The sequence below is a fragment of the Aquarana catesbeiana genome, linkage group LG03 (genome assembly GCF_042186555.1).
Source record: "Aquarana catesbeiana isolate 2022-GZ linkage group LG03, ASM4218655v1, whole genome shotgun sequence".
NCBI lineage: Eukaryota > Metazoa > Chordata > Amphibia > Anura > Ranidae > Aquarana > Aquarana catesbeiana.
Genome location: NC_133326.1, coordinates 14,135,414 through 14,151,073, shown reverse-complemented (window position 1 = coordinate 14,151,073; position 15,660 = coordinate 14,135,414). Strand labels below are relative to the sequence as shown.

The 15,660-nt window shown below is 44.7% G+C and overlaps 1 protein-coding gene across 1 annotated transcript in view; it reads left to right on the top strand.

The window, feature by feature from the left end:
- MAP2K1 (mitogen-activated protein kinase kinase 1) overlaps positions 1-15,660 on the top strand; it is a 62,020-nt gene that overhangs the window by 28,771 nt on the left and 17,589 nt on the right. The window contains exons 3-7 of the mRNA XM_073618304.1: positions 1,941-2,087; positions 2,464-2,541; positions 4,811-4,862; positions 12,242-12,366; positions 14,732-14,939. Of these exons, the coding sequence (XP_073474405.1) occupies positions 1,941-2,087; positions 2,464-2,541; positions 4,811-4,862; positions 12,242-12,366; positions 14,732-14,939 (610 nt within the window). The remainder of the gene's footprint in view (positions 1-1,940; positions 2,088-2,463; positions 2,542-4,810; positions 4,863-12,241; positions 12,367-14,731; positions 14,940-15,660) is intronic.

Genomic DNA, 15,660 nt, shown 5'->3' with positions numbered 1-15,660 from the left:
TACCCGGGAGGGGTTGCATTATTGATTTTGATGGAAAAGTCCATGGAGGAGGGCACAGGCAGGGGGGGAATATGATCAGCTCGGTTTTAGAGAGATTTAGTTTAAGGAAGTGGTGCGACATCCATGCTGATGTCTGTTTAGTAAGTTAGTAATGCGAGAGGTGACTGAAGGAGTAAGGTGAGGAGTAGAGAGATAGATTTGGGTGTTTGGAAGCTGCGGGAGGTTATCAAGTGACCAAGGGAGGAGGTGTAGATAGAGCAGAGAAGGGGTCCAAGGTCAAAGCCTTTGGGCACCCCCAAAGCCTAAAATTAAAAATACTAAGAACATACAAAGCCATCCACAACTCTACCCCAAGCTACACCACCAACTTCATCCCAAAACATCACCCAAACCATCATCTCCACTCCTCTCAACACCTCCAGCTCCCTTCACTGCCCCCTCCCATGCAAAGGTTCAGCCTTGCCTCTGGAACTCCTCACCCAAATCTGTCCAGCTGCCTCCCCCTCCCCAGGTGATCCATGAAAACTCATCCCAAGAGTCCTTTCTTTGGTCATATTGCCAGGTCCCTCTTTCACCAACACACTGATTTGAGTGTTGGTCCTTCAGGCATCTCATGGGCTTCAGCAGTCCCGTTGATGTCACTCAATAAACCTGAAAGAAATAGGATTTTTGTACTCACTGTAAAACCTTTTTTTTCTGAGTCCATGGACACAGGTCCCACCCCTCTGTGTTTATAATCGTGCTTTTGGTACTACTTGCTACAAATTTGGGGAGTGGGGGTGTAATCCTGGACTAGCCTACAAATTTATTTGATCACCGGTCCAATCCGCAGCAATATAACCTTAGTTATAGTATAAGATTTAATTTGTCCCCCCCCCCCTCCCCCCCGAGTACAAAAATCTTTTTTAGCAGCTTGCCTGGAGTTACGTAGCTTATATAGTTGCATGCACTGATCAGCCATAACATTACGATCACCGATGGGTAAATACCATTGATTCTCCTTACAATGACATCTGAAAGTGGGTGGGATACATTAGGCAGCAAGTAAGTGAACATGTTCGTGAAGCTGATGTGTTGAAAGTAGAAAAAATGGGCAATTGTAAAGCTTTGCGTGACTTTGACAAGGGCCAATTTGTAATGTCTAGACTACTGGATCAGAGCTACTCCAAAACTGCAGCTCTTTTGGGATGCTCCTGGTCTGCAGTTGTCAGGACCAACCACCAGTGAACCAGGGAAGGAAAGCCAGTGGATCAGTGATAGGGTCATGCGGCCAACACTCATTGATGCATGTGATGAGGGAAGGTTGGCCTGTGAAGTCCGATCCAATAGAAGAGCTACTGTAGATCAAATTGCTGAAAAAGTGAATGCTGGTTCTGATAGAAAGATGTCAGAACACACAAAGCATCTCAGTTTGCTGTGTATATAGGGCTGCATAGCCGCAGACCAGTCAGGGTGACCATGCTGACCCGTGTCCACAGCCAAAAGCGCCTACAATGGGCACATAAGCATCAGAACTAGACCACGGAGCAATGGAAGAAGATGGCCTGGTCTGATGAATTCAAGAATGATTAAGGAATACAACGAGTTTGAGGTTTTGAATTGGCCTCCAATTTTTCCAGATCTCAATCCAATCCAGCATCTGTGGGATGTGCTTAAAAAAAACAAGTCCAATCCATGGAGGTCCCCACCTTGCAACTTGCAGGACTTGAAGGATCTGCTACTGATGACTTGGTGCCAGATACTCCAGCATACCTTCAGAGGTCTAGTGGAGTCCATGCTTCGATGGGTTAGGGTGGGTGGTCAAAATGGTTTGGCTGATTGGTGTATTTAATAAGGTTGGAAAAAAAATCAAACATGTCCATCTTGTTCAACCAAAACAAATAGGTTCAGTTAAAGTCATCATTGCAGGCCTTTATATTTATCATTTGCTTCCCTTACAGCTGATTCACCTGGAGATAAAACCAGCAATCAGGAGCCAGATTATCCGAGAACTGCAGGTTTTACATGAGTGCAACTCCCCTTACATTGTGGGCTTTTATGGCGCTTTCTACAGTGATGGAGAGATCAGTATCTGTATGGAGCATATGGTGAGTTAACCATAAGGACTGTGTGGGAATGACCGGTTTGGAGCAGGGTTGTGAATAATGGAGGGGGGCCAATACTAGTAGTGGATCAATGGGAATGTAGGAGGGCGGGAGCAGAGAAGACCAGCTTGGGCACCACCTGGAAGTGTTGGAGCTTTGCCCATTCTAAATGGGCAAGTATTCGGCCGTAGAAGAGTGCAAAGAAAATTTCTACAGGTACCTTCACCTAATTTTTATTCATTTTGTTTTTTATTTGACAATCTCTGTATTGTTGACTTTGTAGAAAAGGTTGGGTTGGAGTGATCAGAGTGGGCTTATTGTGTGTTTAAGAAGCTCTTAACAGAAATATTATTTAATTATGGTGTTTCCATTCCCTCAGGATGGTGGTTCACTCGATCAGGTGTTGAAGAAAGCAGGAAAAATCCCAGAGAAAATTTTGGGAAAAGTCAGCATTGCAGTAAGTATTGTGCACGTGTATGTCTATCCGAGTTGTGCAGGCAGGGGACGAGTATCGTAATAAACAAAACAGCGCAGCCCAAAAAATTAATAGAAGATTAAAAAAAGATCATAAAGAGCAAAAAAGTCCATATACAGGTAATCCTATGTCCACATGGATAAGCCCCTGTGTATTTAAGTGCTCAGGAGACATGCGAGTGTCCTGGTGCATCCAGCCCCTTCACCTTCAACACTGCTATCTGCTCACCTCCAACATATAACCTATAGGGTCTATCCACACATTCCCTCAGATCAGGGGTATTAATCCTCCACTGACCTATCCGTGGCCCAGATGGTGGTTCAAATGCAGCACTCGTCACAAGTGCATATAATGAGCACTCGATACAATAGTGCAATCTGAAAGATGACCGCGGGTGACGTCATATGCAGCTCCCCCCGTACGCGTTGTGTCCTTGGGCGGGACGTCATCAGTAGGGATGAGTATCATCATAGATTGCAGTTGAAAAAATTGCTGTGGAGAAAGCATCAGCTCTAGGTTGGTACTTAGAGGCACTTCAGTAACCCCCAAAAATCACCCCCACCCACTATTTTTATTTATTTTTTTTTTTCTTTCTCCCCTTTTACCTGTTGTACATTATTGTCGTCAATTCAGATACTCGCCTGCCCAGCAGATCCAGAGCTGTCCTGCTGCAATCTGCTGTTCAGGTACCACAGCCTGTATCCTGTGCCACCATGTTTCCCTCTGCTATGATCAGGTACATGCCTGCCTTTTCCAGGTTCCAGGTATCCAACCCCCCGATGACGTGCCCCCTGGCCTGCTCACTGGCCACTGTGAGTCCCTGCTTGAGCAGCCTGCTGGGATATGTGACATACAAATCCCAGGAAGCTCCAGGAGCAGGCATATGCTATTCTTGCCTGAGACGCTCATTTGATATTGTGTAAGATGGAGGTTGCTGTTAAGAAAACTCCTTTTTGGGATTCAAGTTTCTCTTTAAATGGGGATTAAAAGAAATGGTCCACATCCTCACTGGATTTTCTATTTGTTTGGGCTATAAAAAGACCGACAATTTTGAATTGTGTGTATGTGTGTGTGTATATATATATATATATATATATATATATATATATATACACACACACTTTTTTTTTTTTTTTTTTTTTTTTTTTTCTTTTTCATTTTTTTTTCTTTTACTTTCTGCTTTTAAAGTAAAATTTCAATACAATATTTTTGGTAGGAAAAAAAATCCCAATAAGCGTATATTGATTGGTTTACGTGAATGTTATAGCTTCTACAAACTATAGGGGATATATTTATGGGTTTTTTTTTTTTTTTTTTTTTTTTTTTTTATACTAGTAATGGCGGTGATCAGTGACTTATAGCGAAACTGCGATATTGCAGAAGATAGTTGGACACAAACTGACCCTTTTTTTGGGAACCAGTGACACTAGTACAGTGACAGTGCATATTTTTTAGCACTGATCACTGTATTAATGGCACTGGCTGGGAAGGGGTTAACATCAGGGGGCGATCAAAGGGTTAAGTGTGTGCCTAGCCAGTGTTTGTGTGTACTGTGTGGGAGGTGCTTTTACTAGGGGAAGAATTGGGTTTTGGTCCCTGCTTTGCAGGAACATAGAATCCATCCCCTCCCTGCTGTCAGAAACAGCCGCGGTCTTCTGTCAGATTAGTAACCCTGTGAGATCCGCAGGCTTGCAGCTGCTTTTAAAATTCAACATCAAAACAGTGTCACTGACTTCTAAATACTGTATTTCACAATATAAGCTCAGTTTAGTGGTGAAAATAAGTGCGACATGCAAGATTTCGGTGGGTTTAAAAAGATGTCCGCTTGGCGACTTTAGAATGTAGGCGTTGTGTGGCTGAGTCTGGGGTGTACCAAGATGGCCGTGACGGAACGTCACTTCCGTTACGAAATCTGACGGGTCGCCTAATCTGACAGAATGTGGGCTCTGTGAAATGTGACGCAGCAGTGCCTACTCCACAGGGCATAGTGATTACGGGTCACAGAATTCAGGGAAGGAAATGTGTGGGGTCTTCACAAAAACGTCAAGATGGTTCATATTAAAAGGAGGAGGCGAGAAAAAGTTGGACTACAATGTGGAAGTGAATATAGGATTTTACGTTGTGACCATAGATCTATTTTGATGAAGATTTTTATGTGTTCTTTGTATGGTAATATGCAGTAGGAGGGAAATGTCATCAGGCCAGTACAAATGTGATGGATGTTCTCTTTTTTTTGTTTTGTACATAACAGGTAATTAAAGGGCTGACCTACCTGCGGGAGAAACATAAGATCATGCACCGAGGTAAGGATCTACCTACGTTTCCTTTTATAAATACCAGTTCAGAGCACACCTTTTCTGTCTGTAGGTCACAGAGGTTTTTCTTTGGAACAACAAAGCTGGAATAACCGGAATGTTTACTGAATATAAAAGGACGTGCTGCCCGCCCTGGGTTGGTACACTAGGTATTGCCGCCCTGGGTTTGTACACTAGGGATTGCCCGCCTAACTTGATTGGGGGCTTTCTATAAATGGCATAAGGTTCAGGTTCCTGGTTAGGATACGAGGGCTGGAGTCAGGAATTTTACCAAGAGTCTACCAAGGTATAAACAGCATGGTAAAAAAAAATAGGGGGGGTTAAAACTAGAGATGCACCAAAATTTCGATGACCGAAACATATCGGCCAAAAATGGTGTTTTTTTTTTTTTGTTTTTTGTTTTTTTGGTGTTTTTTTTTTTGTTTTTTTTTTTGTTTTTTTGCTGTTTTTTTTTTTTTAACTGACCAAAAAAATGTAGCAAGCAGGATTTTTAACACCCCAACGGAAGTGCCATGGACCAGCTTGAAGACATACATAGAATTTTTAAAGGAATATGAATATATATAATATAATAAAAAAATATAAATATATATATATATATCTATCTATATTATAATAAATATTTTTTTATTTTTTTTTTACTGTCGTTTTCGGTACCACAATTTCCATTTGGAAAGTGGTGTATGTGGTGCATCGAAACCAAAGATGCACTTGGCCAAAAACCGAAGTCGAAATGGACAGTTTTAAAAATAATAAATGAATACATTTTATATATATATATATATATATATATATTATATTTGTATCATATTTCAACTTTTTAATTAAAATCATAAATTTATTTTCGGCCAATAGACTGCTTTCACACTGCGTAATTTTTGAAGTTCTATTGCATAAGAAAAAAACCCGCAAGAAAAGCCGATAGTAAACCAGAAAGTGTGTCCTGAGACACGATTGGCCAGGGAGTCCTAAGACTCCCTGGCCAATAGGGGCTATCTGATTGGCCAGGAGGAGAACGAGGAAGAACAGAGAATATTAATTCGCTACTGTCACACAACTGGGTGGTTTTGAAACCAATTGGAGCCTCTGGCTCTAATCACGTGCTTCAAATGCTTAAAAAAAAAAAAATGCTTCCCGTCATTGGAATCCATAGTCCGGTGTCCCTGCATGTAAATCAGGGGGCCTCCTTATGGAGTGCCCTCCACTGGTATGTGATGGGAATAATATTATATACATGGTGGTTCTAGGGCCCACCCATTCTTCTGGGGAGCCCGGTATAGGGGTATCTAAGAGAGACTGAGGTGGTCGGGGCAACATTTGTTCCCCCGATCCCCATTCCAATTTATGTCCCCAGAAAATTATGTGTTTGTCACTTCCTGGTTCACTGCTGTCTTTTCTCAGCTACTGTAGCTGAGGATGCAGCTAATCAAGCATGATCTGTGCTTGATTGGCTGCAGTGAATGGCAGGGGAGACATTAGGGGATATAATAGACCCCCCCCAATGTCTTCACAAAGAGGATCTGTCCCCTGCCCATGCCACCACATATGGCACTTTGTTGGCCTCCTTGTGATAGCAATAAAGGTAAATGGGGGGGGGGGGGGATCAGGAACTGGCTGAAATGTGAACAATACATGGCCAGCTATAGTCCCTGGTGTGCACTGATCCCCACCCATCGCTCAGTGTATGGTGACGTGTATTGAGCATTTAAATTGCTCAGGTCTCATGGGTGTTCTATGACCGGGTTGTCTTGCTAGGAAGGATTCAGATTGCAGCTCTGTGCATCATCGATCCTGAAGTCCTCATTCATTTAAATGGCTCCTGCGGGGGGATGTTGGACACTTCCAGAAACACATCCTTTTAATGCAAGCCCTGCATACGCTTCAGTTTTCAATAATTTATACGCCGTGCTGCCGAAAAATACTCGGCTATAAAACACAGATAAGTAAACCGGCTTATTTCATTAAAGTGTTATGGATTGTGACTTAAGCGGAGTTCCACCCAAATTTTGAACAATATCTGTATGTATTCTCTTCCTTGCCTAGATGCTGACATGCCATTTAAAAAAATTTAAATCGCCGTAATTACCTTTTATTTTTCTATTCTTCTTTGCACTTCCTGGTTCTCCTCCCGTGGGAGTAGGCGTGTTTCTAGCCTCTCCCAGACTCCTGGGAGCTAGTCTCAGGCTTCCCAGGATGCCACTGAGCATGTGCGGGAACGAGCGGTGAATGCTGGGAGCACAGCATTCACCACATCCAGGAAATAAATGCTTGTGGGCTTCAAATGCCCACAATGAAGATGGAAACCGCCTGCAGTGAATAATATAAGTTATTCTTTTCGACGAAATCTGACACAGGCGGACATATTACACACAATATGTGAGTATGTAATGCTAAGAAGAAAAGTTTGTGAATGAACTCAAAAAAAAAAAACGATAGATAGGTGGACCCCCGCTTTAAATCTTGAAATAAGCCGGAACTCGGGTTCTGCACTTTATTTTATTACAGGTTTTTCTATATTGTCATCACATTATGTCTATTGGTACAGTCACATCAGTCCCTGCTGTCCAGAACTTACAATCTAAAGTTCCTATCTCAGTGGCAGCCCATGCACTCTGGGCATCACCCCCCCATCCATGCGCCTGGCCCATTTCGGGCTGCGGGACGCATGGATTCCTATGGCGGGGGCGGTACTTTTTGAAGCACCTGATTAGATCCAGAGGCTGTAATAGGCTTCAAAATAGGGTGGGCTCGGGGCGCAGAGAGTGCGCCCTGATCCCACCCAATTGTGTGACCATAGCGAATACATTTTTGCTGTTTTCACACTAAACTTCCTCCCCGCCAATCAGGAGGCAGGGTGTCAGAGCCGCGAGCCCCGCGAGTGTGTGTGTGTGTGTGTGTGTGGGGTGTGGGGGGGGGGGGTAGTCGGTGGGCACAGTGGCTGCATATGATGGGCACAAGAGGCTGCCTTTGATGGGCGCAGTGAGGCTGCAATTGATGGGGGGTTCAGTATTTTTCAGTTTGTTTGCGCTACCTCAAAAATTTTGAGCACCAGTCGCCACTGCATACATACGTTGGGGCCAATTTAGACAGGAGCCAATTAACCTCCCGGCCATTTAGAGTTCTGTAATTTGTCATAAGCTGTTGGTTCTCGGAAGTGATATTTCCAGCTTAGAGTTACTTTGTCATCATGTGATCACCCCTGGAAACATTGTAACAGATCATATGGATACATTCCAGTGTGACATCCTAACTGGATACAAAGTTTCCTTTTTTGTGGGGGGGAGGGGCCTGGAGAGGTGACGCCTTCAGCTTGCAGTTCTTTTACTGTCATCATGTGATCATCCCTGGAAACATTGTAACTGACAGAACGAAAGCATTTATTTTTATTGCAGGTATTTATATAGCACCGTACTTTACATATTCTATATTCACATCATAAAAGTGTTATGAAATGTAAATCTTGCTGGAATGAGCCGCCACTGATTGCCAACTGATTCTGTACGTTATTTTATTACAGTTATTTACATAGAACCAACAATTTACATAATATATATATATATATAAAATATTACATTCGCATCAGTACAAAATCAAATCAAAGGCCTGGCTCACACCTATGCAATTTTTGGTGCCTTTTGCAGAAACGCATTAGAGTCCATTTAACATGGTTTCCTATGGGACACGTTCACATCTGTGCTTTTTTTTTCAGCCGCTGCGTTTTTGGAAAGGGTCAGGGACTTTTTTTAAACGCAAAGGGAGCTTTTTGGTTTAATAGACTTCAATGGAGAAGCTGCAGTGTAGTGCGTTTTTGATGTGTTTTTGCAATTTTTAAAGCTGAGTTCCACCACATTTGGCACCTTTCTGGGGGGGGGGGGGGGGCGCGGATACCTGTCTTTGACCAGGGTATCCTGTCCCCACTTCCTGGAGCTGCGTCCTTGGCGTCACCGCTCAGCTCCCTCCTGCTTCCCCGGCCGCCGGGCCAGTAGGAGAGAGGAGCCTCGCACATGCGCAGTAGGGTTCCCGGTGTTCTGTCGAGAAGTGCACCCCATCGAATAGTGCCCGCGCATGAGCAGGACAGAGCCACACTTCAGCTGATTTGTCGATCAGCTGGAGTGACGTAACCATGGCGCATGTGCCCAATCTGAGAACTACAGTCTCCCCCGCTGTTTGTATAGGTTTAAATTGTGCCTGTGAAATGGTATCTCCCATTGAGAGACACCTCCTACAGTGTGCGCATGCGCCCTGGTTATGTCAGCCCAGCTGATCAGCAAATCAGCTGTTGTGCTGTTCCGTACGGCGCATGTGCAGTACATACTGGGCACTGTTTGATGGGGGGCACTTCTCGACAGAACACCGGCGTGAAGCCTTAAGGCTACACTGCCGGGTCCCCTTCCCCGCAATGGCGGCGGCAGCACCCAACACAGCTGATGGAAACAGCTGCGGTGCCGACATCGCTGGACTCCAGGACAGGTAAGTGTCCGATTTATTAAAAGACAGCAACTGCAGTATGTGTAGCTGCTAGCTTTTAATTTTTGCTGTGGTGGGTGGAGCTCCGCTTTAATATGCCCAGCAAAGAATTGCAGAAATTGATCAAAAGCAAACTGCATAGTTGTGAACCAGGCCTAAGATCCCGATCTTACATTCATACATATACATACGAGGGCCAATTTAGACAGGAGCCAATTAACCTCCCAGCATGTCTTTGGAGTGAGGGAGGAAACCGGCAATTGTGCCCCATCATTGGTATCAGTGGGAGGAATAGTGCCCCATCATTGGTGTCAGCGGGAGGAATAGTGCCCCATCATTGGTGTCAGCGGGAGGAATAGTGCCCCATCATTGGTGTCAGCGGGAGGAATAGTGCCCCATCATTGGTGTCAGCGGGAGGAATAGTGCCCCATCATTGGTGTCAGCGGGAGGAATAGTGCCCCATCATTGGTGTCAGCGGGAGGAATAGTGCCCCATCATTGGTGTCAGCGGGAGGAATAGTGCCCCATCATTGGTGTCAGCGGGAGGAATAGTGCCCCATCATTGGTGTCAGCGGGAGGAATAGTGCCCCATCATTGGTGTCAGCGGGAGGAATAGTGCCCCATCATTGGTGTCAGCGGGAGGAATAGTGCCCCATCATTGGTGTCAGCGGGAGGAATAGTGCCCCATCATTGGTGTCAGCGGGAGGAATAGTGCCCCACCATTGGTGTCAGCGGGAGGAATAGTGCCCCATCATTGGTGTCGGCGGGAGGAATAGTGCCCCATCATTGGTGTCGGTGGGAGGAATAGTGCCCCATCATTGGTGTCGGTGGGAGGAATAGTGCCCCATCATTGGTGTCGGTGGGAGGAATAGTGCCCCATCATTGGTGTCGGTGGGAGCAATAGTGTCCCATCATTGGTGTCGGTGGGAGCAATAGTGTCCCATCATTGGTGTCAGTGGGAGCAATAGTGCCCCATCATTGGTGTCAGTGGGAGCAATAGTGCCCCATCATTGGTGTCAGTGGGAGCAATAGTGCCCCATCATTGGTGTCAGTGGGAGCAATAGTGCCCCATCATTGGTGTCAGTGGGAGCAATAGTGCCCCATCATTGGTGTCAGTGGGAGCAATAGTGCCCCATCATTGGTGTCAGTTGGCAGAATAGTGTTTCGTATCAGTAGGAGGAATAGTGCTCCAAGGGTCGGATAAAGCCATACAAAGGGCCGAATCCGGCCCCCAGTTTGGAGACCACAGATGTAACCATTAACTTAATTAGAAGAGGCTTAATTACCGCCATTGTCAGCCCGTATATATGGGGCGCTATCATTATGTGGCCATTGTGTACTATGGGAGGGCTGGCTGCAGTGTGTTTTGCGGAGGAGAATAGGAGGGAGCCTGCGAGTTTCTCAGTGTAGCTGTAGAGTTAATGAATTGCCCCCCATGGGAAATGCTTTTAGAGCATCTGTCTCCTAGTAACTGAGATGTATTGTTAGAGGAGAGAATGTAGAAAGTGCCGGCTTTACACCGGGTCTAAACCGACTGCACTATTCCAGCTGCCTTCCCCCATCCAGCACTGAATACGACTTAAAGATGTGATGAGCCCAATAACACAAATGTAATATATTGCAGCACACCGATCCTTAGATGTGGTGGCTGCATTCGTTTTTTATTTTTTAGGCTTTTTTTCCCCCTTTATTCTCACCTGGTGATCTGGCCAGTAAAACCCGTCCTGTCTTAGGATATCTCCACTCTGGTCACAATGTCAGCTCCTCACACCTGATTTAAACATTTTTTTTTTTTTTAAATTGCCGTACTAATGTGTTGCAATCAGGTGCATTGCACGACAATCATGAGTTTAAATCGGGTGAGGAGGAGGCAGCGTATCGCCTCCTCATCAACTGTCAAACGCACTCAGATCACTTTTCAGAGGGGCATCAGTGGCTGCTGCACTTGTGAACAATGCCTATAGTTAGGGTGGGTAGGGATTGGGAGCAATAAAACTGCATTTAAACCGTAACACCCCCTCCCTAAAAAATGTGTGTGAATGAGTCCTAAGGGTACCGATACCAGTGCACAAAGCAAGGTCCATAAAGACATGGCTGAGCGAGTTTGGGGTGGAGGAACTTGACTGGCCTCAACCCAATAGAACACCTTTGGGATGAATTATATTGGAGACTGCGAGCCAGGCCTTCTCGTCCAACATCAGTGCCTGACCTCACAAATGCTCTTCTGGAAGAATGGTCAAACGTTCCCATAGACACACTCCTAAACCTTGTGGACGGCTTTCCCAGAAGAGTTGAAGCTGTTATAGGGTGGGCCAAAGGGTGGATGCAAAGGGTGGGCCAACTCAATATTGAACCCTACGGACTAAGACTGGGATGCCATTAAACTGTATGTGCGTGTAAAGGCAGGTGTTCCATAATTTGACAATAGAGTGTATGTACTAGGAGGACCTACCTAACAACATGTTTTGCTCCGCCCCCTGGAGCTTAATCATGGGGTAATCCGCACGCTTATGCTCTAGGGCAGTGATGGCGAACCTTGGCACCCCAGATGTTTTGGAACTACATTTCCCATGATTCTCATGCACTCTGCAGTGTAGTTGAGCATCACGGGAAATGTAGTTCCAAAACATCCGGGGTGCCGAGGTTCACCATCACCGCTCTAGGGGGCGGAGTGAAACGCGTTGAGCGTGGCCTGGTTGAGACTGCCACATACCTCTTTACAGAGGACTTGCAGCAATGTGCGGCTTATGTATAAGTATAGGAGATACTCTTCCTCCTAAGATTTGGCAAGCAGCCAATAAATCATTTTTTGGGTTTAATGTCACTTTCACCCCTCCGCAGTTCTTTCCCTCCTCCGTCATCCTGTTTTTTTTTTTTTTTTTTTCTTACTTTTTCTTACAGACGTGAAGCCGTCTAATATCCTGGTGAACTCCAGAGGTGAAATCAAACTCTGCGACTTCGGGGTCAGCGGACAGCTCATCGACTCGATGGCCAACTCCTTCGTGGGGACGAGATCCTACATGTCTGTGAGTGTCCATGGGGGGGCGCTGGTGGACGATGGATCTGCTGTATATGTGCGCACTCCTTCCATTGCCTCCATGCGTTGTGTAATCCGCCGTGTGCCATACGAGAAGGATGATCACAGCACGCTCTGGATCGCACTCGCTCGCATTGTGTGTCACGCAGCAGATGGAGTATTAGAACGTCCTCCCACACTGTTGGTTGTGTGTGTAATAACAGCTCTTCAGATGGGGGGGGGGGGGGGGGGGACGCCATTTGTGCCTCGTCTTCGGGAGGCACGCTGATTTATTGCAGAGAACAGATTGGAGTTCTTTATGTAATTCTATAGGTAGCAGGGCTGTGTGCTGCTATTCATTACGTAGAGCAGATTTCATCTGTGCTGCTTGATTAAAAGCATGCATCAGATTTTGGGATTGGAAAGAGAGGTTCTGATTGGACGAGGCAGCTAGGATAGGGCATGGGACCCTGTTACCTGTCAGTTACAGGCGCTCTTCCTACCTGAAACTTCAGTGTGCCCTCATTACGGGTACCATAGAACGGTCTGTACAGATCTCATTTGAGATGAATTCTGGGAATCATTAGGGTGCAGGGGTCAGGCGTATTCCTTACCCTACCCTATCCCTCAGGTCCCTCCTTCGTGTAGTCAAGACAGATTTAAAGCTGAATTCTGGGAATTGCATAAAACGTACCCTTTCATTAGGAACACCCCCCCGAAAGTCTAGGGGTGCAGGGGTCAGGCGTATTCCTTACCCTATCCTATCCTTCAGGTCCCTCCGTGTAGTCAAGACAGATTTAAAGCTCAATTCTGGGAATTGCATAAAATCTACTCCTGCAGTGAGAACAACCCCCCCCCAGTCTAAGGGTGCGAGGGTAAGTTGTATTACCCCATCCTTCAATCCCTCAAGTTTTGTAGTCAAAACAGATTTAAAGCTGAATTCTGGGAAGTGCATAAAACCTACCCTTTCAGTAGGAGGACCCCCCCCGCCCCCCCAAGTCTAGGGGTGCAGGGGTCAGGCGTATTCCTTACCCTATCCCTTAGTCACTCAGTCGTGCAGTCAAGTCAAATTTCCAGAATTCAACTTTAAATTACATAAAATCTTCCCTTGCTGTAGGAACACCCCCCCCCCCCCCAGTCTAGGGGTGCAAGGGTAAGGCGCTTTACTTAACCTACCTACTAGTCTTAAGGGTGCAGGGGTAAGTCGTATTACCCCATCTTTCAATCCCACAAGTAGTCAAGTCAAGTCAAGACAGAATTAAAGCTGTATTCTGGGAATTGCATAAAACCTACCCTTTTAGTAGGAACCCCCCCCAAGTCTAGGGGTGCAGGGGTCAGGCGTATTCATTACCCCTATCCCTCAGTCAATCGGTTGTGCAGTCAAGTCAAATTTAAAGCTGAATCCTGTAAATTACATAAAATCTTCCCTTGCAGGATTAACCCCCCAGTCTAGAGGTGCAAGGGTAAGGCGCTTATTTATTTATTTATTTATTTATTGCTAGTATTCAGCTTTAAGTGACTTTTTTTGTATTTTTTATTATATATAGATAGATATCTATAGATAGATAGAGAGAGAGAGAGAGAGATAGATAGAGAGATATAGATATAGATAGATAGATAGAGAGATATAGAGAGATATAGATAGATAGAGAGATAGATAGAGAGATATAGATATAGATAGATAGATAGATAGATAGATAGAGAGATATAGATAGAGAGATATGATATAGATATAATATCTCTCTCTCTCTCTCTCTCTCTCTCTCTCTCTCTCTCTCTCTCTCTCTATCTCTCTATCTATAGAGAGATAGAGAGAGATAGAGAGAGATAGAGAGAGATATAGATAGAGAGAGATATAGATAGAGAGATATAGATATAGAGAGATATAGATATAGAGAGATATAGATATAATATATATATAGATATAATATCTCTCTCTCTCTCTCTCTCTCTCTATCTATCTATCTATCTATCTATCTATCTATCGATAGATAGATAAATATAGATATTATATATATATATATATTTATATCTATAGATAGATATATAATCTCTCTCTATCTCTCTATCTCTCTCTATCTCTCTCTCTCTCTATATATGAGAGGGAGATATCTCTAGATAGACCGATAAAGATATCTCTATCTGTCTATATATAATCGCTTTGAGATAGTATGACTCCCATGCAAACACCAATATAGTTGTGCCTGATGGTATTGCCTGTGCTGGTGATCAGATTGTATCTTCCATTCTGCCATTTCTGTTTTGGAGGTTAGAAATGGAATCCTTGTTGGTCACTGGAAAAGATCTCGGGCCGTACAGAAGACCGGTATGTGGAATTTCAAACCTGAAGATCTGATTCTTTTTTTGTATTTTAGCCGGAGCGGCTGCAGGGCACACACTACTCGGTGCAGTCCGATATCTGGAGTATGGGGCTCTCACTGGTTGAAATGGCCATCGGGCGGTATCCAATTCCTCCTCCTGACGCAAAGGAGCTAGAAATGATGTTCGGCTGTTCCGTGGAGGGCGATCCGGCGATATCTGAACTGCCCCCCCGCCCCAGACCACCGGGACGTCCTATCAGTTGTAAGTGTTAACCTGGGAAGGTGGGCAACCTGCCTTTTTTAATGCCAGTTCACTGCATGGTAGAAAGTTTGCAAACCCAATGATGAAGGCTAAAAAAAAACCAGGTCTGACTTTAAAGGCTAAGTCCCCCTTTTTTTTAAATAAATACACATATACAGTGCCCTAAAAAAGTATTCATACCCCCTGAAATTTTCCACAATTTGTCATGTTACAGCCAAAAAGGTAAATGTATTTTATTGGGATTTTATGTGATAGACCAACACAAAGTGGCACATAATTGTGAAGTGGAAGGAAAATGATAAACGGTTTTCAAAATTTTCAATAAATATGTGAAAAGTGTGTGGGGTACATTTGTATGGCGCCCCCCAGAGTCAATACTTTGTAGAACCACCTTCCTCTACAATTACAGCTGCAAGTCTTTTTGGGGATGTCTCTACCAGCTTTGTACATCTAGAGAGGGACATTTTTGCCCATTCTTCTTTGCAGAATATCTCAAGTTCTGTCAGATTGGATGGAGAGCGTCTGTGAACAGCAAGTCTTGCCACAGATTCTCAATTGTATTTAGGTCTGGACTGTGACTGGGCCATTCTAACACATGAATATACTTTGATCTAAGTCATTCCATTGTATCTCTGGTTGTATGTTTCGGGTCGTTGACCTGCTGGAAGGTGAACCTCCGCCCCAGTCTCAAGTCTTTTGCAGACTCTAATGCCGCGTACAC